We start from the raw sequence: 17,488 nt of genomic DNA, 5'->3' as shown, positions 1-17,488 counted from the left end.
TTTTCTTGTTTGTGTAGACTAATATGTGAAACAATATGACATTATGAATTGGCAATCTACAACAGCCCAGCAACAATATAAGTTACAAAAATGGTATAAATAGTGAAAAAATCCCTACTGAACCTTATATCACTCACTGCACAGCTTTATTTGCAGCCCTTACTAGGGTCAAAATATGTGCTGTTTCATAAGGCATACTCCTAAGTGCGTATTTGTATTTATTTATTTATACCCCGCCTTTCCCAAGGCGGGTCACAATAGATACATATACAAACAGAATCACATACAGTACAACAAATCGAACATGAATAAAACATAAGTGATAATGTAAATCTTCCTAAAATTACAAGGAGGCTACCAGCGCCTCGCATCAAAAAAACTATAAATCAAGTCCCATATTTCATCTTACAGAAGAAGGTGTTTCTTCAACATTTTCTTAAAACTACTCAAACATGTTTGCTGTCATAAATATCCCGGAAGCTTATTCCACTCCCGAAGACCTACACACAAAAATATGCTATCTGTAGACACAGCTAGCTGCAGCTGTTTCACTGTCGGAATATGTAGGTCATCGTGAGTCGCTGAGTGCATCATGCGCTGTGGTTCATATGGCAAAATGCTAGCCATCAAATGTTTCGGTGCCTTATTGTATATACAAAGATGCACCATGACCAGTAATCTATAGAGGATTCAATGTTCTAATTTTAACCAATACAAAGATATATAGCAGTGGTTCCCAAACCCTGTCCTGGTGGACCCCCAGCCAGTCGGGTTTTCAAGATATCCCTAATGAATATGCATGAGAGAGATTTGCATATAATGGAAGCGACAGGTATGCAAATCTCTCTCATGCATATTCATTAGGAATATCTTGAAAACCCGACTGGCTGGGGGTCCCCCAGGACAGGGTTTGGGAACCACTGATATATACCATTCTGTCACATGATCACTCTTTCTTAATCGAAACAGAGTTCGAACAATCGTGTTCTGGGCTACCTGCAACGCACTCAGTGCTGATGCAGGTTTAGCCAGAAGCACCATAAGAACATAAGAAACGCCTTCACCGGAACAGACCAAGGTCCATCTAGTCCGGCGATCCGCACACGCGGAGGCCCATTTAGATGCTCCTTGTTGGAGATCCGGATTTCCCGTATCCCTCAATATGTTTTGCAAGAAGGTGTGCATCCAACTTGCGTTTGAAACCCAGAACAATAGCCTCTGCCACCACCTCCTCTGGGAGAGCATTCCAAGCGCCCACCACTCGTTGTGTGAAACAGAACTTCCTGACATTTGTCCTGAACCTGCTGCCACTCAGTTTCAGGCTATGACCTCTTGTCCTTGTCACATCTGAAAATGTGAGTAATGCTGCTTCCTGGTCAATTTGGTCAAATCCTTTTAATATTTTAAAAGTCTCTATCAGATCCCCACGCAATCTTCTCTTTTCGAGGGTGAACAGTCCCAGTTTTCCAAGGCGTTCCAAATTGCAGTAGTCTAAGCATGATAATACCACACTCTGCAAGACAGTCCTAAACATAGAGGCAGACAAATATGGGCACAAACCGTTCAACAAACACAATTTTTAAAATACCTTTTTTACCACTGCACACACATGCCCCCTGAACGTCAGACAAGAATCTAGTAAAACCCCTAAGTATTTTACTTCTGTGGATATTGCAACAGTAGTGCCTAATAGGCTGATTTTATAACCAACTTAGGGCTCCTTTAACAAAGCCGCGCTAGGGCCTTAACGCGCGGAATAGTGTGCGCTAAATTGCCGTGCGCGCTAGCCGCTACCGCCTCCTTTTGAGCAGGCGGTAGATTTTCGGCTAACGCGTGCTAATCTGGGGCGTGCGCTAAAATGCTTAGCACACCTTCGTAAAAGGAGCCCCTAGTCACACTAAATGCTTCAAATAACTTAAAAGTGCTAGACAACAACTAATATATTTCATATATAAAGAACTGAGAACAGTATACTTATCTACTGTTAGTCTTTGCATAATCAACTCCATCCAAACCAAAACTAGAGTAGCTTCCCTTGATGGGAGCCACTGTAAGGAGCCAGTTCCTGTAGTACAGAACAGAGAGGGCAGAGCTAGGAGGTCATGGTCAAGTAGCTAGATAAAACTCTTGAGCACAGTCAAATCAGAGAGGCTCAGGGAAGAGAGAGAGAGGCAGCCCTACAGGGCATGTCTTCATTACATATGTGTAAGTTATCAGATCCCTGGCTAAGGTAGACAAAATTTTATCTTGCAATCTTTTAAAAATCCTGGTTCTTCAGGCTTTTCTAGGGCTAGGATTTGTGTCAGGCTGTAACTAGACTATGCACACTGACTCTGGGGCCTGCCAGCAACAGGCCTATGTAAAGACGGCATTTAAATCCCAAGAGACTTTATTTCTAATTTGTACCTTTATTTATATATTTAATTCAATTTCTATCCCGTCCTCCCAGGAGCTCAAAACGGGTTACAAGCTAACATTCACAGTATGCTACATTGGACAATACGTTTGGCAATGCAATACAATATAATACAATACCATACAATATAGTAGCATAATGCCAAGGCTTCAGCGTATTTTGATAGAGAGTCTTGCTTTGTCTAGCTGTAAGAATGAAGCTTCATTTTTAACTCTTGTTTATTCTGGCAGTGGTTCCAAACCTGTCCTGGGGGAACCCCCAGCCATTCAGGATATCCAAGTTTATTTCAGATTTTATATACTGCCCAATCTGGAGGCTTTCTAGGTGGGTTTACAATAAAATCATAAAATTATATACAAGAAAAGGAGCTACAGTGTTAAAAAGAAAGGCTAATTAGAGTAATATACAGATTACTTGTCAACAGACTCCCCCTGCTTCCGGCCAGAGTCCTGACCAAAGGCAGTCACACTTAATATTCTTGTCCTAATAATGTCAAGGCCAATGATGTGAAAGGATGATACAATAAGAAGGTTCTTCTGAGATCATCTGATTCCTCGATGGAGTATAAGGAATCGGTAATCTTAATAGATATAATGGAAGACCAGTATAATGAACTTTGTGCATAGTAGAGAGGATCTTGAACATTGTTCTGTGATTAATAGGCAACCAGTGTTCCTTTTGAAATAATTGAGTCATGTGGTCAAACTTTCTAGAATGTCTTAGCAACTTTATGGCCGTGTTCTGAACTATTTGAATTTTTTTTTAAATCCGAGACCCGAATGCCAGCTAGTAAGCATTACAACAATCTATTTGGTTAGTGATAAGTACATGAATAAGTATGCGGAGAGCTTCTAAAGAGGAAATCATGTGAATCTTATAAAAACTACACTATATCATGCTGGAGATATGGGCTTGAAAGGTCAAATGTTGATCACACCTAGAACTTTGATCATGGGACTAAAAGAAACTGTTATTGCCATATTCTTAATAGAGCTAATCAAATCATCAACCCTTGTGCATGAGAACAAAGTACTCAGGATTTTCCAGGTTTCAATTTAAGTCTATGATCTTCAAGCCAATTGGTAATAGAATGAAATTTCTTTCTAAAGTAAAGGATATCCTGAGTAACTTGTACAATCCAAAATACTTAAAATTTGGATATCATTAGCATACAAGTAGTCGTAAGATTAAGGGATTGTATAAGACTGAACAAAGGGGCTATAAAAATATTGAAAAGAATTGGTGACAATATAGAGCCTTGTTTCATGCCACAGGGAAGAGTATAGGGTAATGAGTGTAGATCTTGGCAAAGCACAGAATTAGTTTGATTTGAGAGAGGAGCAAACCAATCTAGGGTGGTATCAGAAATAACAGTGTCATCCAGACACTGCAATCATAATTAACCAGCAAATCATAATACAAAGCAAATCATAATTAACCAGGTCAGTTGTGGCTAATATGCCTAAATAAATCTTCACGGTCATATCTTGATCGATGTTATAAAGAATCAAGGAAATAATAGCTATGAGCGCTATCTTTGTGCTATGGCAGTATCTAAACCCTGTCTGATTGGGATATAATGTGTTTGTTTTCTCCAGGAATCTTATAACTGTTGCAGAACAACAGTTTCTGTCAATTTTAAAAGAAATGGAAGATTTGAGATGGAATGAAAATTTTCAACATCAGATATGCCAATTTTTGAGTCCTTTCATTGAGGTCATATGTAAGCATGTTTCCAAATTGAAGGCACTATACCTGAGCCAAACTACTGGCGATCATTGTGTGAATATAACAAAAATGGATAGTTTGAGGGCATAGGATCATTAGGAGCTGTAGTCACTTTAATATATCCAAGTATTCGAGTTCGTGACAGCGCAGGTAGGCATGGTAGACTAAATGACTAAAGAGTACTCCTCGGAAGAAAGAATATTCTAGATGATGAAGTAGAACAAGCTATTAACACTGTAGTCATCTGTAAGGGCAATTAACAATCAAAATTTGAAGATTCCAGATTTTTTTAAAGCAAAGAGTTGGTAATACAGCCACTGTCAGAGGAATACCACAAGCATCTATAGGTCTGAGAGTGATATTAAAGATCATATAATACTATATAGTTTAACAGATCTGTTTGGAATAATAAACATGCTTGCTGACTCAATACCTGTTTATAAGAGTAAGCAGTAGATGCATTATGATTTATTTCTCATAAGCTTTTTTCATGTGTAAGCTGACATTTTTACCATTGAAAGAGAGTGATCAAACCAAGGTTCTCTTCTATTAAAATCAATAGTTGTAGCCAATATAGGAGGAGCCAACTGGAAATAAACTTCTGAAATAGTGTTATTTCATAGGGAGGTCTGTTCTTCAAGACTATTATCCCTAAAGGTATACAGTACTCCGAAAGGGGAAAAAGCTTGTAAGAAATTCTCACTTGTCATCCTATCTAAATTCCTACATGATTGTGTGAACTTTGGGCATTTTTGCAATATTAGAAAGATTTAATCAGCAGAAAAGCAAAACGTGATCTGTCCTGGGAAGGGTAGAAGGGGGATTAGTCATGTCTGAATAATACAAAGAAGGAAATAAGATCATAACTAGAGTGTGGCCTGCTATGTGTGTTGGGAAGTTAATAGGGTGAAGGAGGTGTAGGTCTTGAATGAAAGCTAGGAAATTCATCATCTACTGTGATTGAGGGTTGTCAAGATATATATTAGTCACCCAGTATAATGAGACAAGAGGACATCAGAAAATGTGAGCTGATAAGGTATTGTAATGGCCGCAAGGAATAAGAGAAAAAAGGTGGAAGTAAGTAAACCAGCAATAATTCAACTGGCTTCTGCGAGGACACACAAATGGCAAGACACTCTAGTGGAAGAGAATGAACTAGAGGAAGAGAGAAGACAGAAAGATGCAAACATTACGTGGTAGCCAAACCTCCCTCACAATGTTTTCGTTTTGAATCGCGAGTTGGATTTTCTTGAAATACCTCCACTGCATGCAAATATCTCTCTTGATATTCATTGTGAATGTCCTGAAAACCTGACTAACTGGGGGTTCCCCCAGGACAGGTATGGGAACCACTAACATATGGTGACAATGGTAGGATCTGCATTTTTCAGTTTAAAAGAAGACATATTCACTAACCTCCAGGGCTTTCTGGGCTTCACTACAGTGTAGGGCAGTGGTCTTCATTAATTTTTAAGCTGAGGCCACTTTGGATTCTAATGAACTGAAGGAGAGCTGCCAAATATTTTCTCATGCAGAGCCACACCACTGCTGCCCACTGTGTTTCAATGCTGCCTGTCTCCTCCAACCCACCTTCAGATTTGGATGGGTATTCTCAAGGTTGTGAGCATTCCAAATGTATTCTCTTTTTCTATTTAGAAATGCCTTGTCCTTTGAGCATGTATCTCTTCTCCCCCACCCCACCCCCATCCACACTTTGTCCTGAGCCTGGGTAGAAAGGCAAAGTAGCAGGAAAAAACCCAAAGACCATGGGAGCCACCCCAGAAGTCTCCAGAGGCTTTGCATTGAAGAAAACTGGTATAGTGCATGTACATAGGTTAAAGGGAGTAGCTCTTCTCTAGAGAGAGATTGGAAGAAGTTTAATTAGAGCTGGAGAGACATGATTTTTTTTTTCTCTGTCTATGCTACTGGGGAAATGTTATAGGCCAAAATGGAACGGTTTCTTCAGGCCCTAGTGGAGAGACAAAAGTCCAAAAAGTGGAGAAAAACTATAGGAAACAACCGAGGATGTGTTGATAAAGACTCAGTGATGAGTAGTTCTTCTAGTGAATTTTAATAATATATACATTCATGTGAAAAAATTAGGACACCCCATGAAATATTCAGTTCTTTTTTAAGAAATGTTCATAGTGTTGATATGAATTATAATTGAATGTTTTACTAGACATCCTAGATGAAACTTAAAACATTGTGAGTTAGACAATGTAAAAACAGGTATACGTGCCAAAAAGGTATTCAGAGTGACCAGATAACCACTGCAGAGACAAATTAAAGACCCACATACACTTCCCCACTGTTCTATGACCCCCTCACACCCCCACAAAGATCAAAATAAAAATGTACATACATGTCTCCATAACATCAACACCTGGTATAGGAAAGCCTAGTAGAGCTGCACTTTGTTCGATAAGTTTATTACTTAGTGAGTTTTATTATTGAAATTCTATTTTACAAATATTTGTATTTTTTACTGTATTATTGTATTTTGCTGATTGTCCAGCTCTTTTTAGTGTAAACCGCCTAGAACTTTTGGTTATGGCGGTATAAAAGTTATTATTATTATTATTATTACAGATAACTTAAATAGCCTGAGAGATAGGCTAGTAAACCATAGAGAGGAGGACCTAGGTCCATAAGCCACTCTAACCACTACATTTATGGTGGAACATGTGCGCCCACCAAAAAAAACCCAAACCCTACTCTACTGCCATATAGGTGTCACCTACAATCATAAGGGCTATTGGGGTTGTAGACAGGTGGGTATAGTGGGTATATGGGGGGGCTCACCATAATCTAAAAGGGAATTCTGGTGAGATGTTTATGTGGCATCCTTTTTGTGAAGTTCACAGCAGTGCCTGTAAAGTGCTCCAGTGCTCTGTTGCCTTGTCTGGGTGGCCAGTCCATTACAAGATTGGCCTCTCCCATGTCCAAATGGTCTTGTTCTGGGCGTTTAGGACTTGAATGAAATTTTGGTCGAAAATATGGTATAAAGATAGATATCCTGGTTGTCTGGACAAACAATAGCCTGGACGTCCAGATAGAAGATTTTTTAAAAAAAAAGTTATAGATGTGTTTTTCAAAAATAGCCATTTCCCCACTGTTGACTTGGGTGTCTAGCGCCATACACCCAAATCAGACTTATACATATGTTTTGATGATGCCCCTCCACGTATTTATTTTTAAAATGTTATTGTATAAGTTGTCAGTTGTAATGTGACTGCTACTTGCACTCATTTTGTTTATAAATTAATGCAGATGGCATGATTTTACTTTTAACACCATTGTAGTACAATTGTAGTATTGTGATCCACTGTGAACAGGTTTCAGTCTGAAAAGACAATATCAATTTATAAATAATTCTAAATTAAATTAATGTAGGCAACCACATGGCTAGGTTTATCTTGGAGGTTGTGATGGTTGAATTGACTAGCAGCTCTTTTTCTGGTCTAAGTCTAACAAATATCAACAGATTACCCCCCGCCCAAGCTCTTCCCCAGACCCCACCCCCATAATAATAGTACTAATTGTAATGCAATTTCTTCCATCCATTTTCATATACACGCAATATAATCTTAATACATAATGGTAACCACAAAATTAAAAAAATACACTGTATGCAGAGAAAATGTTAATTATCATTTATATTTTGGGATTTTTCAAAGAGGTCAAGGCAGATGACTTTAAAATATGCAATGTCACCTGAATAACAACTATAGAAAAATAGACAAATACTAGCATTTTAGCCCAAACCATTAACGGGTACTAGAATAGATGTTTAGACTTAGGCATTTCTTTCTTTCTGTCTGTCTGTCTTTCTCTCTCCCTGGCCCCCTGTCTGTCTTTCTGTCTCTCTCCCTGGCCCCCTGTCTGTCTGTCTTTCTGTCTCTCTCCCTGGCCCTCTGTCTGTCTTTCTGTCTCTCTCCCTGGCCCCTGTCCGTCTGTCTTTCTTTCTGTCTCTCCCCTATCCAGCAGCACACCTTCCCTGCTCCCCCTGTCCAGCAATAGCCCTTCTCCCTTCCTTTTACCTCCCCCTGTCCAGCAGCACACCTTCCCTGTTCCCCCTGTCCAGCAGTAGCCCTTCTCCCTTCCTTTTACTTCCCCCCTGCTGTCCAGCAGTAGCCCTTCTCCCTTCCTTTTACTTCCCCCCTGTCCAGCAGTAGCCCTTCTCCCTTCCTTTTACTTCCCCCCCTGTCCAGCAGTAGCCCTTCTCCCTTCCTTTTACCTCCCCCTGTCCAGCAGCACCCCATTCACTGCTCCCCCTGTCCAGCAGTAGCCCTTCATTTTACCTCCCCCTGTCCAGCAGCACCCTATTCACTGCTCCCCCTGTCCAGCAGTAGCCCTTCCTTTTACCTCCCCCTGTCTAGCAGCACCCCTTCCCTGTGCCCCCTGTCCAGCAGTAGCCCTTCTCCCTTCCTTTTACCTCTCACCTGTCCAGCAGCACCATTTCCCTACTCCCCCTGTCCAGCAGTAGCCATTCTCCCTTCCTTTTACCTCCCCCCTGTCCATTAGCATCCTTACCCTCCTCCCCCTGTCCAACTGTAGCCATTCTCCCTTACTTTTACCTCCTCCCATCCAGTAGTACCACTTCTCCTTTCCCTGCTCCCTGACCAGCATCTGCTAGGCAAGGCAGCCTTGGGGCTTTTGCTAGGCCGGCCCGCCTCACATTATTGAAGTGGGCCGGCCTAGCAAATGTCCCGCGGCTGCTTGATGAAACCACTGCCGCTGCTGATCCAGGGTTGAGAAGAAGAGGCATCATGACAGTGGCAGCATAGTCAGAAGGCAGAAAGTCAGCCGGCGTCAGAGATCGGGGCAGGAAATCAGCTGAGGCAGGCATTGCACATGCGCGGCACGGACCACGGAGATTGAAGTGTGCATGTGTGCTACGGGTGTTATAGTGGATAGTGCAAAATATAGACAGCAGATATAAATTCTCAAAACTGACACATTTCGATCACTAAATTGAAAATAAAATCATTTTTCCTACCTTTGCTGTCTGGTGATTTCATGAGTCTCTGGTTGCACTTCTTTCTGACTGTGCACCCAATATTTCTTTCTTTCTGCCTCCTGCATGCTTCCTCTCCTTCAGTCCTCATTCCCTCCGCAACCAACATCTCTCTCCCTCCCTCCCTCCCTCCATGAGTTCAACTTTTTACTCTCTGCCCTCTCCCCCTTCCCCTGGGTGTGACATTTCTCCTTCCTCTCTATCTCTATCTCTCTATGAGTCCAACACTTTCTGCCTCCTGCACACTTCCTCTCCTCTGGACCTCATTCCCTTCCCCAACCAACATCTCTCTCTGTCCCTCCATGAGTCAAATTTTTCTTCCTCTTTCCTCCACCCCAATTAGCAACATCTCCCTCTCTCACTGTTCATCTGTCTTGAGAGATCCAGGCATCTTTCCCACCCTCTCTACTGTAGCATCCAACATTCTCCAGCTCTCATCCCCTGGATCATGTGCAGCATTTTCCACCACTGCCCACCAGCTCCATGCCCATTTCTCCTATCACCCCTCTCCAGCACCATGCAAACATCTCTCCCTCCATCACTATGTCCAATATTCCTCCCCCTTGCATCCCCTTCAATCTGTCCCTCTGTTCCCTCTCTACCACCATATCCAACATTTCTCCCTCTCATCTTTCTCTTCCCCATGCATCTCTACCTCTCTCCCTCTATGACCAATTGTCCTCTTTTTTCCTTTCCTCATGTACCACCATCTCTTTCCCTCTCACTCACACACTCATGCCCAACAATTCTTCCTTTCTATGTCCTCCCTCCTATGTCCCAAGTTAGTGCCCCCTTCCTTCTTCCCTTCTGTGTCCCATGTTCATGTCACCTCCCTTCCTTCTGAGTAGAGTTTGTGCCTCCTTCCCTTCCCCCTGCCTTCCAGCCGTTGCCCCAGAATCGTGCTCCTTCCCCCTTCCTTTCTCCCTTTGTCCCAGAAAGCTTGTATCCCCTTACTTGTTCGAGCCGCACTCGCTCCATCTGCCTTCAGCAGCTTATTGGGGAGATGCGCAGCCAGCAGTTCACATGCTACACGTGGCTGACCCACAAACCTTCCCTCCAACGTCAGCTGTGACATCTGAGAGAAGGCTTCCGGGTCAGCTGAAGGAGGTAACGGAACCTCTCCCCCCCCTACTGACCTGGAAGGCTTTCCTCTGACGTCAGCTCTGACATTGGAGGGAAGCCCTGTGGGTCGACTTCGGGAGAAAGGGGGCAGGGAAGGAATCCCCTGCAGTGGCTTCAGCAGGAGGGGCATGCAGCAAGGAGGGATCTTTGGTGGTGGCAATGTAGCTTTTACGGGCGGGCAGGGAATGGCAGCCATGTCGTATACCCCCAGGGTTATGTGTACTGCATGTTGAGAAACACTGTTTTAGATTATTATAGAGCTTTTGTGGTTAGATTCATCAGGGATCTATGAAAAATTCTTATATGCTCGTTTTCACAAGACGGTTACGTATTCAGCACAAACAAACATTGAAAAATGTACATTTAGTGTGACTCAAATGCATATTTTCCTCTTACTCAGTTAACAGTGTTTATGGTGAATGTGTGCTCAGAATGAAGAGGGTTTTGTGGAGGGAGAAAGGTGTATGCTTGTGGCTTCCAGGGGTTGTGCATGGGGTAAATTGTGCAGTTGTGGTATCACTTTGCTCCTGTAGTAGGAGAAGAAACCTTGATGCTCTTTACCTTCTGTCATCTTAACAGGAAGCATTCTCTAATGTCGCTGTAGGTGATTGGTGGCAAGGGAGAAGCAGCGCCCGATCCATATGGTAGGAACAGAAAACTCCTACCAGCTGAAATGAAAAGTGCCTGAAGAGACAGGCAGTTGTATCTGGGATATATTCTTGGCAATGTTAATATGAATTACTAGACAGATAGGATGGATGAGTTAGTCTTTGTGTCATCTGCTATATGTATGATGATTGACCGATTTATTTATGGGAAAGCTGCTGAATCGTTTGATGTTCACTGTGGTGGTAGTGACTTTCCTTTTTATCCAATGCTGGCTCAGTTTCTGGCAGCAGCTGCTGTTCTGTCACCGATACCAACTCAATGTTGGTGCCTCACATCCCTTTCTTCCTCAACCCAGTGGAGAAGCATGTGCATCCTAGACACAGGAAGGTAGTAGTGCTCCACTTGACAGACAATGGATTGGGTGCCTTGCAGACACGAGGGTGGGGGGACAATGAAAGCTAAAGCTGTCAATAGGTTGACTGATCAGATAGCAGCTTATAGAACCAACTCTGCGTTGCTTTCTTCCCCACTATAGAAAGTGAGTCGTTGTCTTCAGTCCTCCTTTCTCTCTATTGATGTTGATTGGGGCACATTTTAAGATGCTCTATTCATCTTTGCTGCACTGAGAGCTGGAGCTGAGACTTGTTAATCTTTTCTGTGCCAAAGTCCTGATCTTTCTCTATTTCATTGTTTGTGCAATCATACATGCATAGAAATACAAATATATTACATTATATGAGTGACTTCTATTAAGAACATAAGAATTGCCGCTGCTGGGTCAGACCAGTGGTCCATCCTGCCCAGCAGTCCGCTCACATGGCGGCCCCCAGGTCAAAGGCCAGTGCTCTAAATGAGTCCAGCCTCACCTGCGTACATCCCAGTTTAGCAGGAACTTGTCCAGCTTAGTCTTGAATCCCTGGAGGGTATTTTCCCCTATAACAGATTCCGGAAGAGCATTCCAGCTCTCCACCACTCTCTGGGTGAAGAAGAACTTCCTTACGTTTGTATGGAATCTATCCCCTTTCAGCTTTTGAGAGTGCCCTCTCGTTCTTCCTACCTTGAAGAGGGTGAACAGTCTGTCTTTATCTACTAAGTCTATTCCCCAGTATTTTGAATGTTTCGATCATGTCTCCTCTCAGTCTTCTCTTTTCAAGGGAGAAATGGCCCAGTTTCTCCAATCTCTCCACCTTGCAGTTCTAGGCGGATTACAAAAGAAAAGAACTGGAAATTTCCAGGATAGGGTACTAATTACTTGATTGAGTCTTAGCTGGGTAATTTACAAGATTGGGAATAGTTAAGGTGAGGCATTAGTTTGTCTTGATAAATTTTCTGAATAGCAGGGTTTTAATTTCCTTTCAGAATGTTTTGTAATCAGTTGTCGTTATCAGTATGTTGGAGAGGTGGTGATCTAGTTTCACTGCTTACATTACTAGTAGGCTGTCTTACATCTTCTTGCGCTGTGTGCCTTTCGAGGATGAGTGATTAGGGTCTGAGTCCTCTTTGGCCTGGCTGATTTGTTCCAGTTTAGGCGATCATTCAGGTAGGTGGGGGTGGTGCCGTTCATTGCTTTGTATAATAGACAGTAAAATCTGAATAATAATCATTCTTGCATGGGGAGCCAGTGTGTGTCTAGGTATGCTGTGGTGATGTGATCATATTTGCTTAGTGAGTATATCAGTCTGAGGGCTGATATACTCACTTGTGGGGCATGCAATGTCCATTGCCTGCTTGTGGGGCATGGCAGGCAATGGACATTGTAGTAATAGATAATAATAATAATAAATTTATTCTTGTATATCACCCATCCACAAAGTTCCAGGCGATTAACATCAAAGAACTGCACAATCAGTGAAAGGAATACATAGTTATTTAACAAACTTGTCAAGCAAATGTGTTTTTAAAAGCTTTCTAAAAACGTTATAAGAATCCATTTGACAAATAAGCGGGCTTAACCAAGAGTTCAGTTTACCTAGTTGAAAGGCAAATGTCCTGTTCAAAAATTTCTTGTAACGACAGTTCTTAACTGAAGGATACATAAACAAACTTATTTCGAATGTTTTTTAATGAGGTATAAAAATTAAATTGAGAGGCTAGATATCCCGGAGCCAAACCAAAAAGAGATTTAAAACAAAGACAACCAAATTTAAAAAGAATACATGCCTCAAAAGGCAACCAATGTAATTGCCGATAAAATGGGCTGATGTGATCATATTTCTTCAGGACAAAAATTAGGCGCACTTCCGTATTTTGTACTAATCGAATACGTTGTAAATTTTTCTTAAATGATGCAAGATAGACAATATTACAATAGTCGAGGACAGACAGAATTAAAGACTGTACCAAAATTCTGAAAGAAACAAAATCAAAATATCTTTTGATGGTTCTGAGTTTCCAGAGGATCATAAAGCATCTTTTTATCTTAAGGTCAGTATGATCCTCAAATGTTAACTGTCTATCTAGTGTGACCCCTAAAATCCTAATGGAAGGGACGATTTCAAAGGTTTGATCACTGATTAAAACCTGTTTGTCTAAAATGGTATCATTAGGGCTGACAAGAAAAAAATCTTATTTTATCTGAGTTAAGTTTAAGTTTAAATCTAAACATCCAAAGTTGTATCTTTGCCAAAATTTTGGCAATCTGGACTTTTACGTCCTCGGAAAAAGATGTCCGTAGACCAACTGATAAGCATATAATGGAAAACAGACACACCTGCTAAAATGAAAGGTGCCTGAAGAGACATGTTACAGGCAGTTGTATCTGGGATATATTCTTGATATGAATTACTAGACAGGATGGGTGAGTTAATCTGCTGTATGCATGATGATTGACTGATTTATTTATGGGAAAGCTGCTGAATCATTTGATGTTCGCTTTCCCCTAATATAGCATGGAAACCCTTCTTAAAAGCACTACAGTAAGAGCTTAATGGGTTTTGTGAATTCTGAGCTTATATGTAAACAGTCCTAAAATTGTATTTATTTTGTTATGCATATGTGGTTTTTCTTTGTGAATTTGAAATTACAGAGAGCAATTTTTAAACTATCCTTATAGGTACAAGATACATAGGTATTTCTCATCTCCACATTCATTTTCAAACTAAACAAGCATATGTGTTTTTTGGTAAATTGTATTTGAAAAATATGCAAACAGATGCTTATCTGATTTTTACATGGATGTTTTATTCGCATTTAAAAAAAAGTAATGTGTACTTCTAAAAATCTATTCAAAATCTTTGAATAAACAGTGGCTGAGTCCTAACCACAGAAATGTCTCCCCTAAAAGTGGGTAGAAGTATGTGCTTTGATGTACCATGTGCATATTTTTAACTGCATTCAGTGTGGACAATTATAAGACAAGCAATTTATTCTGGTAAAATGCTTTTTTTCCTCAGAAATTGCTTTGAGAATTACCTTCATGCAGTCTATATAAACATCTTATTTGAATTTAAATTTTTTGTGCCTTTGTGGAATATTTTATTATATACTTTGCTAGTTTACACAGTTTAACTGAATAAAAATAAAAAAAATAAAAAAAATATATATGGTAACTTTTTTATTTCAGCTTTGTATGATGGTCTACCACCCTGCGTTACATACATATTTTTGGGAGGCCATGCTGTTTTAGATTACAGCACCTAAAACAGCAGGCACCTTTAAAAAAAGGTGCCAGATGTGTGTCAATCACGTTTAGGTGCCGTTTACAAAATCGCACCTTTTGACACCTATCGAAAACTTAGACACCGGTAATGTAGGCCAAGCCTACATTGCAGGTGCCCAAGGCTTGGATGCACTAAAGATACTGACTGGATCGCTGTTGGCCGATTCTCCAAGAGCGATCGATGCGCTATCAAGTTTACATACAAATTATTTGCACAGAGGTGCAAATCATTTGCATGTAAACCTGACAGATCAATTGTTCAGTGAGTGATTGACACATGCGCAGAGCCTTAACATTAGTGACAGGGGAGGCAGCGTCCTGTCACTGCTGTTAGGGCTTCTTCTTTTTTAATGGCACAGATGTTGTGCATGTATGACACACACAGACTGCCCCATTAAAAAGAAAAGCCCCCCCCCCCGCGCTGATTGTTCTCCCCCCCCCCCATGGCAGCGAAAATGGCAGTCCATGCCCTGGGTTCCATGCAGTGGAGTTTCATTCTGAAACCCTGTAATTTTGGTCCCTAAACTAGTGACTAGTTCTTTCTATTACTTGATGACTGGGATCCCCTTCCTTCTAGGGACTGTGAATCCCACTTCCTCAGCATTCCAAGCCCTAACCTATTGAGTTGGGGTTCAAACCCAGCCCCTGCTACTGGATCTAAAAAGAGCTGATGTGCAAAACTACAGTCTAATGAAAAGCTGTCTGTTTTAAGGTTGCCTGGAGATTCAAGAACAAGGTTGGGCTTTATTACATTTGACAGTACGGTTCACTTCTACAACCTGCAAGAAGGGTTATCACAGCCTCAGATGCTGATTGTATCAGACATTGACGGTAAGTGGCATAAATACTGGACAGTGCATGTACTGTATTTTGCTAATTGAACATTTGAAGCGGGATTTAACAGATATTGCTAGATGTTTACAGTTAAAATGAAAGAAAACCAGTTAAATTGTTAATCTACAACACTACTTACATCTAGTAATGCTTTAGAAATAATAACTATGATAATCTATCAATTAAAAATGTTCTTCCCTATATAAAAAGTTTAAGACATTAAGGGGGAGGGGGGTGGGTATGTTAGATTATAATTGAAACAAATCATTTTTATAAAGGTGGGAGGTATTGTATTATTTCATAAGAGTCAAATATAAGATGTCAGGTGTACTTGAAAGTTAAATTGTTATATGTCTTGATTGTACTTGATTTAAGATTTGAAATGAATAAAGTTTTTGGGGAAAAAAAAAAAGAAATAATAACGAGGGTTATTTCATAAATAATGCACACTATTTTTTAATTTACATGTTTTATTTTTTCAAGTATTTTTTTACAATCCTTCAATATAGTCTCCCTGCTTTGCAATGACCGAATACGGCTCCTCATGCTCCCTACAGTCTAGATATGAGTCCACCAGACTTTGACCTTTTCCCAAAGTTGAAACAACTTATGTGTGGACATTGTTTTGCATCTTTTGCCAGTACCTGATCCATTCGGCAACTGAACAAAACGGTGTCTTGGATGGAATAATGAAGATTCCCAGACGTTGGGACTCGGTCATTGCAAAGCAGGGAGTCTATATTGAAGAATTGTAAAGAAATACTTGAAAAAAAACCAAACATGTAAATTTTTAAAAATAGTGTGCATTATTTATGAAATGACCCTTGTAGTAGTAGTAGTAGTAGTAAACTATAAAGGGCAGTCAAAGCTATAGAATTCTTTAACTCTCAAATTTTTGTTTGTACTAAAAATGGATCATAGGCACTTTACTAGAAGTAGCAAAATGATACATATAGTGTGAGAAGGGAACAATAAAACTGATATAGGTGAAATTCTTGGAATCCCTTTGTTCTTTATTCGCACATCTTTTATTACTGGCAGGATTTTGGTATTTTTCCCCCTTTGGATATCAAGAAATCTAAGCTGCTTGAACAAAATGCCATAAACTTTAAGGGAGTAAATTAAAAATTGAGTTAAGGGGTAAAAAGGAAATCCCGCATATAGAGGCATGATCAAAGCAATAAAAAAATGTGTATATATTTACAAAATATGTTAAGTCTTTTATTATTTGCTTTGTTTCTTTAACAAATTGTGTATTTTTCCTTCATAGATATTTTCTTACCTACACCCGATAGCTTACTTGTAAATCTGCATGAAAGCCAAGAGGTATGATTGATTGAAACATTATCATGATATCTAAAGTAGCAAAGAATATATGAGAACCAGAGTAAAGGATTTTAGGAGGGGGTCTGCTCTTTCTTATAGTCTAGGTGTTGTTTTTTTCTTCTTCTATCAAACTGTTTATAAGACTTCTTAAAAATACAGTGGAGATCTGTGAGGATGCTTATTTTCCAACAGTGTTTTAAATTGCATCTTAAATATTCTAACCTGATTCTGTCTTATATTTGAGTATAATTGATTCATTTGAAAAGCTATCAAAAGTACAAATTATAATGGCCATACTTTTTGTTTTTGCTTTCCAATATTCAAGCAATAACTGTAGGAATACAGGTTTTTGTTAATTGGCTTTTGTTGTCCTGAACTATGTTTTAATAACAGTATTTCAGCAAACATTGAACCATTTTTAGCACAATTTGAACTCCAAGAGTTGGCCTTCTTAAGTAATAGCAAATGGAAAAAGAGCTTCTCACAAGTGTAGACATGAGGGCCATTTTAAATATGACATCTAAGTCCAACTTTGGGCATCCAGAGTTGGATGTCCAAAAGCAGAGCCCATAGTCAAAAAGACGTCCAAGAATAGCGGAATGTTTTGTAAATGAATTGGCTGACTGTCTAAAAGATTACCATCTAAAACCTGTTCTGCTGAATGTCCACAACTTTTGATTGTATGACCCCTAAGACATCTAAGAAGTCCTAGGAGTTTCGATTATATGACCCATGAGACATCTATTAGAAAACATCGCCGATGATATCAGAATGT

At 40.2% G+C, this 17,488-nt stretch overlaps 1 protein-coding gene across 8 annotated transcripts in view; it reads left to right on the top strand.

The window, feature by feature from the left end:
- The window catches only part of SEC24B (SEC24 homolog B, COPII coat complex component), a 237,619-nt gene that overhangs the window by 121,061 nt on the left and 99,070 nt on the right, over positions 1-17,488 (top strand). For all 8 annotated transcript variants that reach the window (XM_033956191.1, XM_033956237.1, XM_033956226.1 and 5 more), the window contains 2 exons: positions 15,266-15,384; positions 16,658-16,713. In XM_033956191.1, coding sequence (XP_033812082.1) covers positions 15,266-15,384; positions 16,658-16,713 — 175 coding nt within the window. The remainder of the gene's footprint in view (positions 1-15,265; positions 15,385-16,657; positions 16,714-17,488) is intronic.

This window comes from Geotrypetes seraphini, chromosome 1 (assembly GCF_902459505.1).
Source record: "Geotrypetes seraphini chromosome 1, aGeoSer1.1, whole genome shotgun sequence".
NCBI lineage: Eukaryota > Metazoa > Chordata > Amphibia > Gymnophiona > Dermophiidae > Geotrypetes > Geotrypetes seraphini.
The sequence above is the reverse complement of the archived record's forward strand: the minus strand, read 5'-3'. Positions and strand labels throughout refer to the sequence as shown.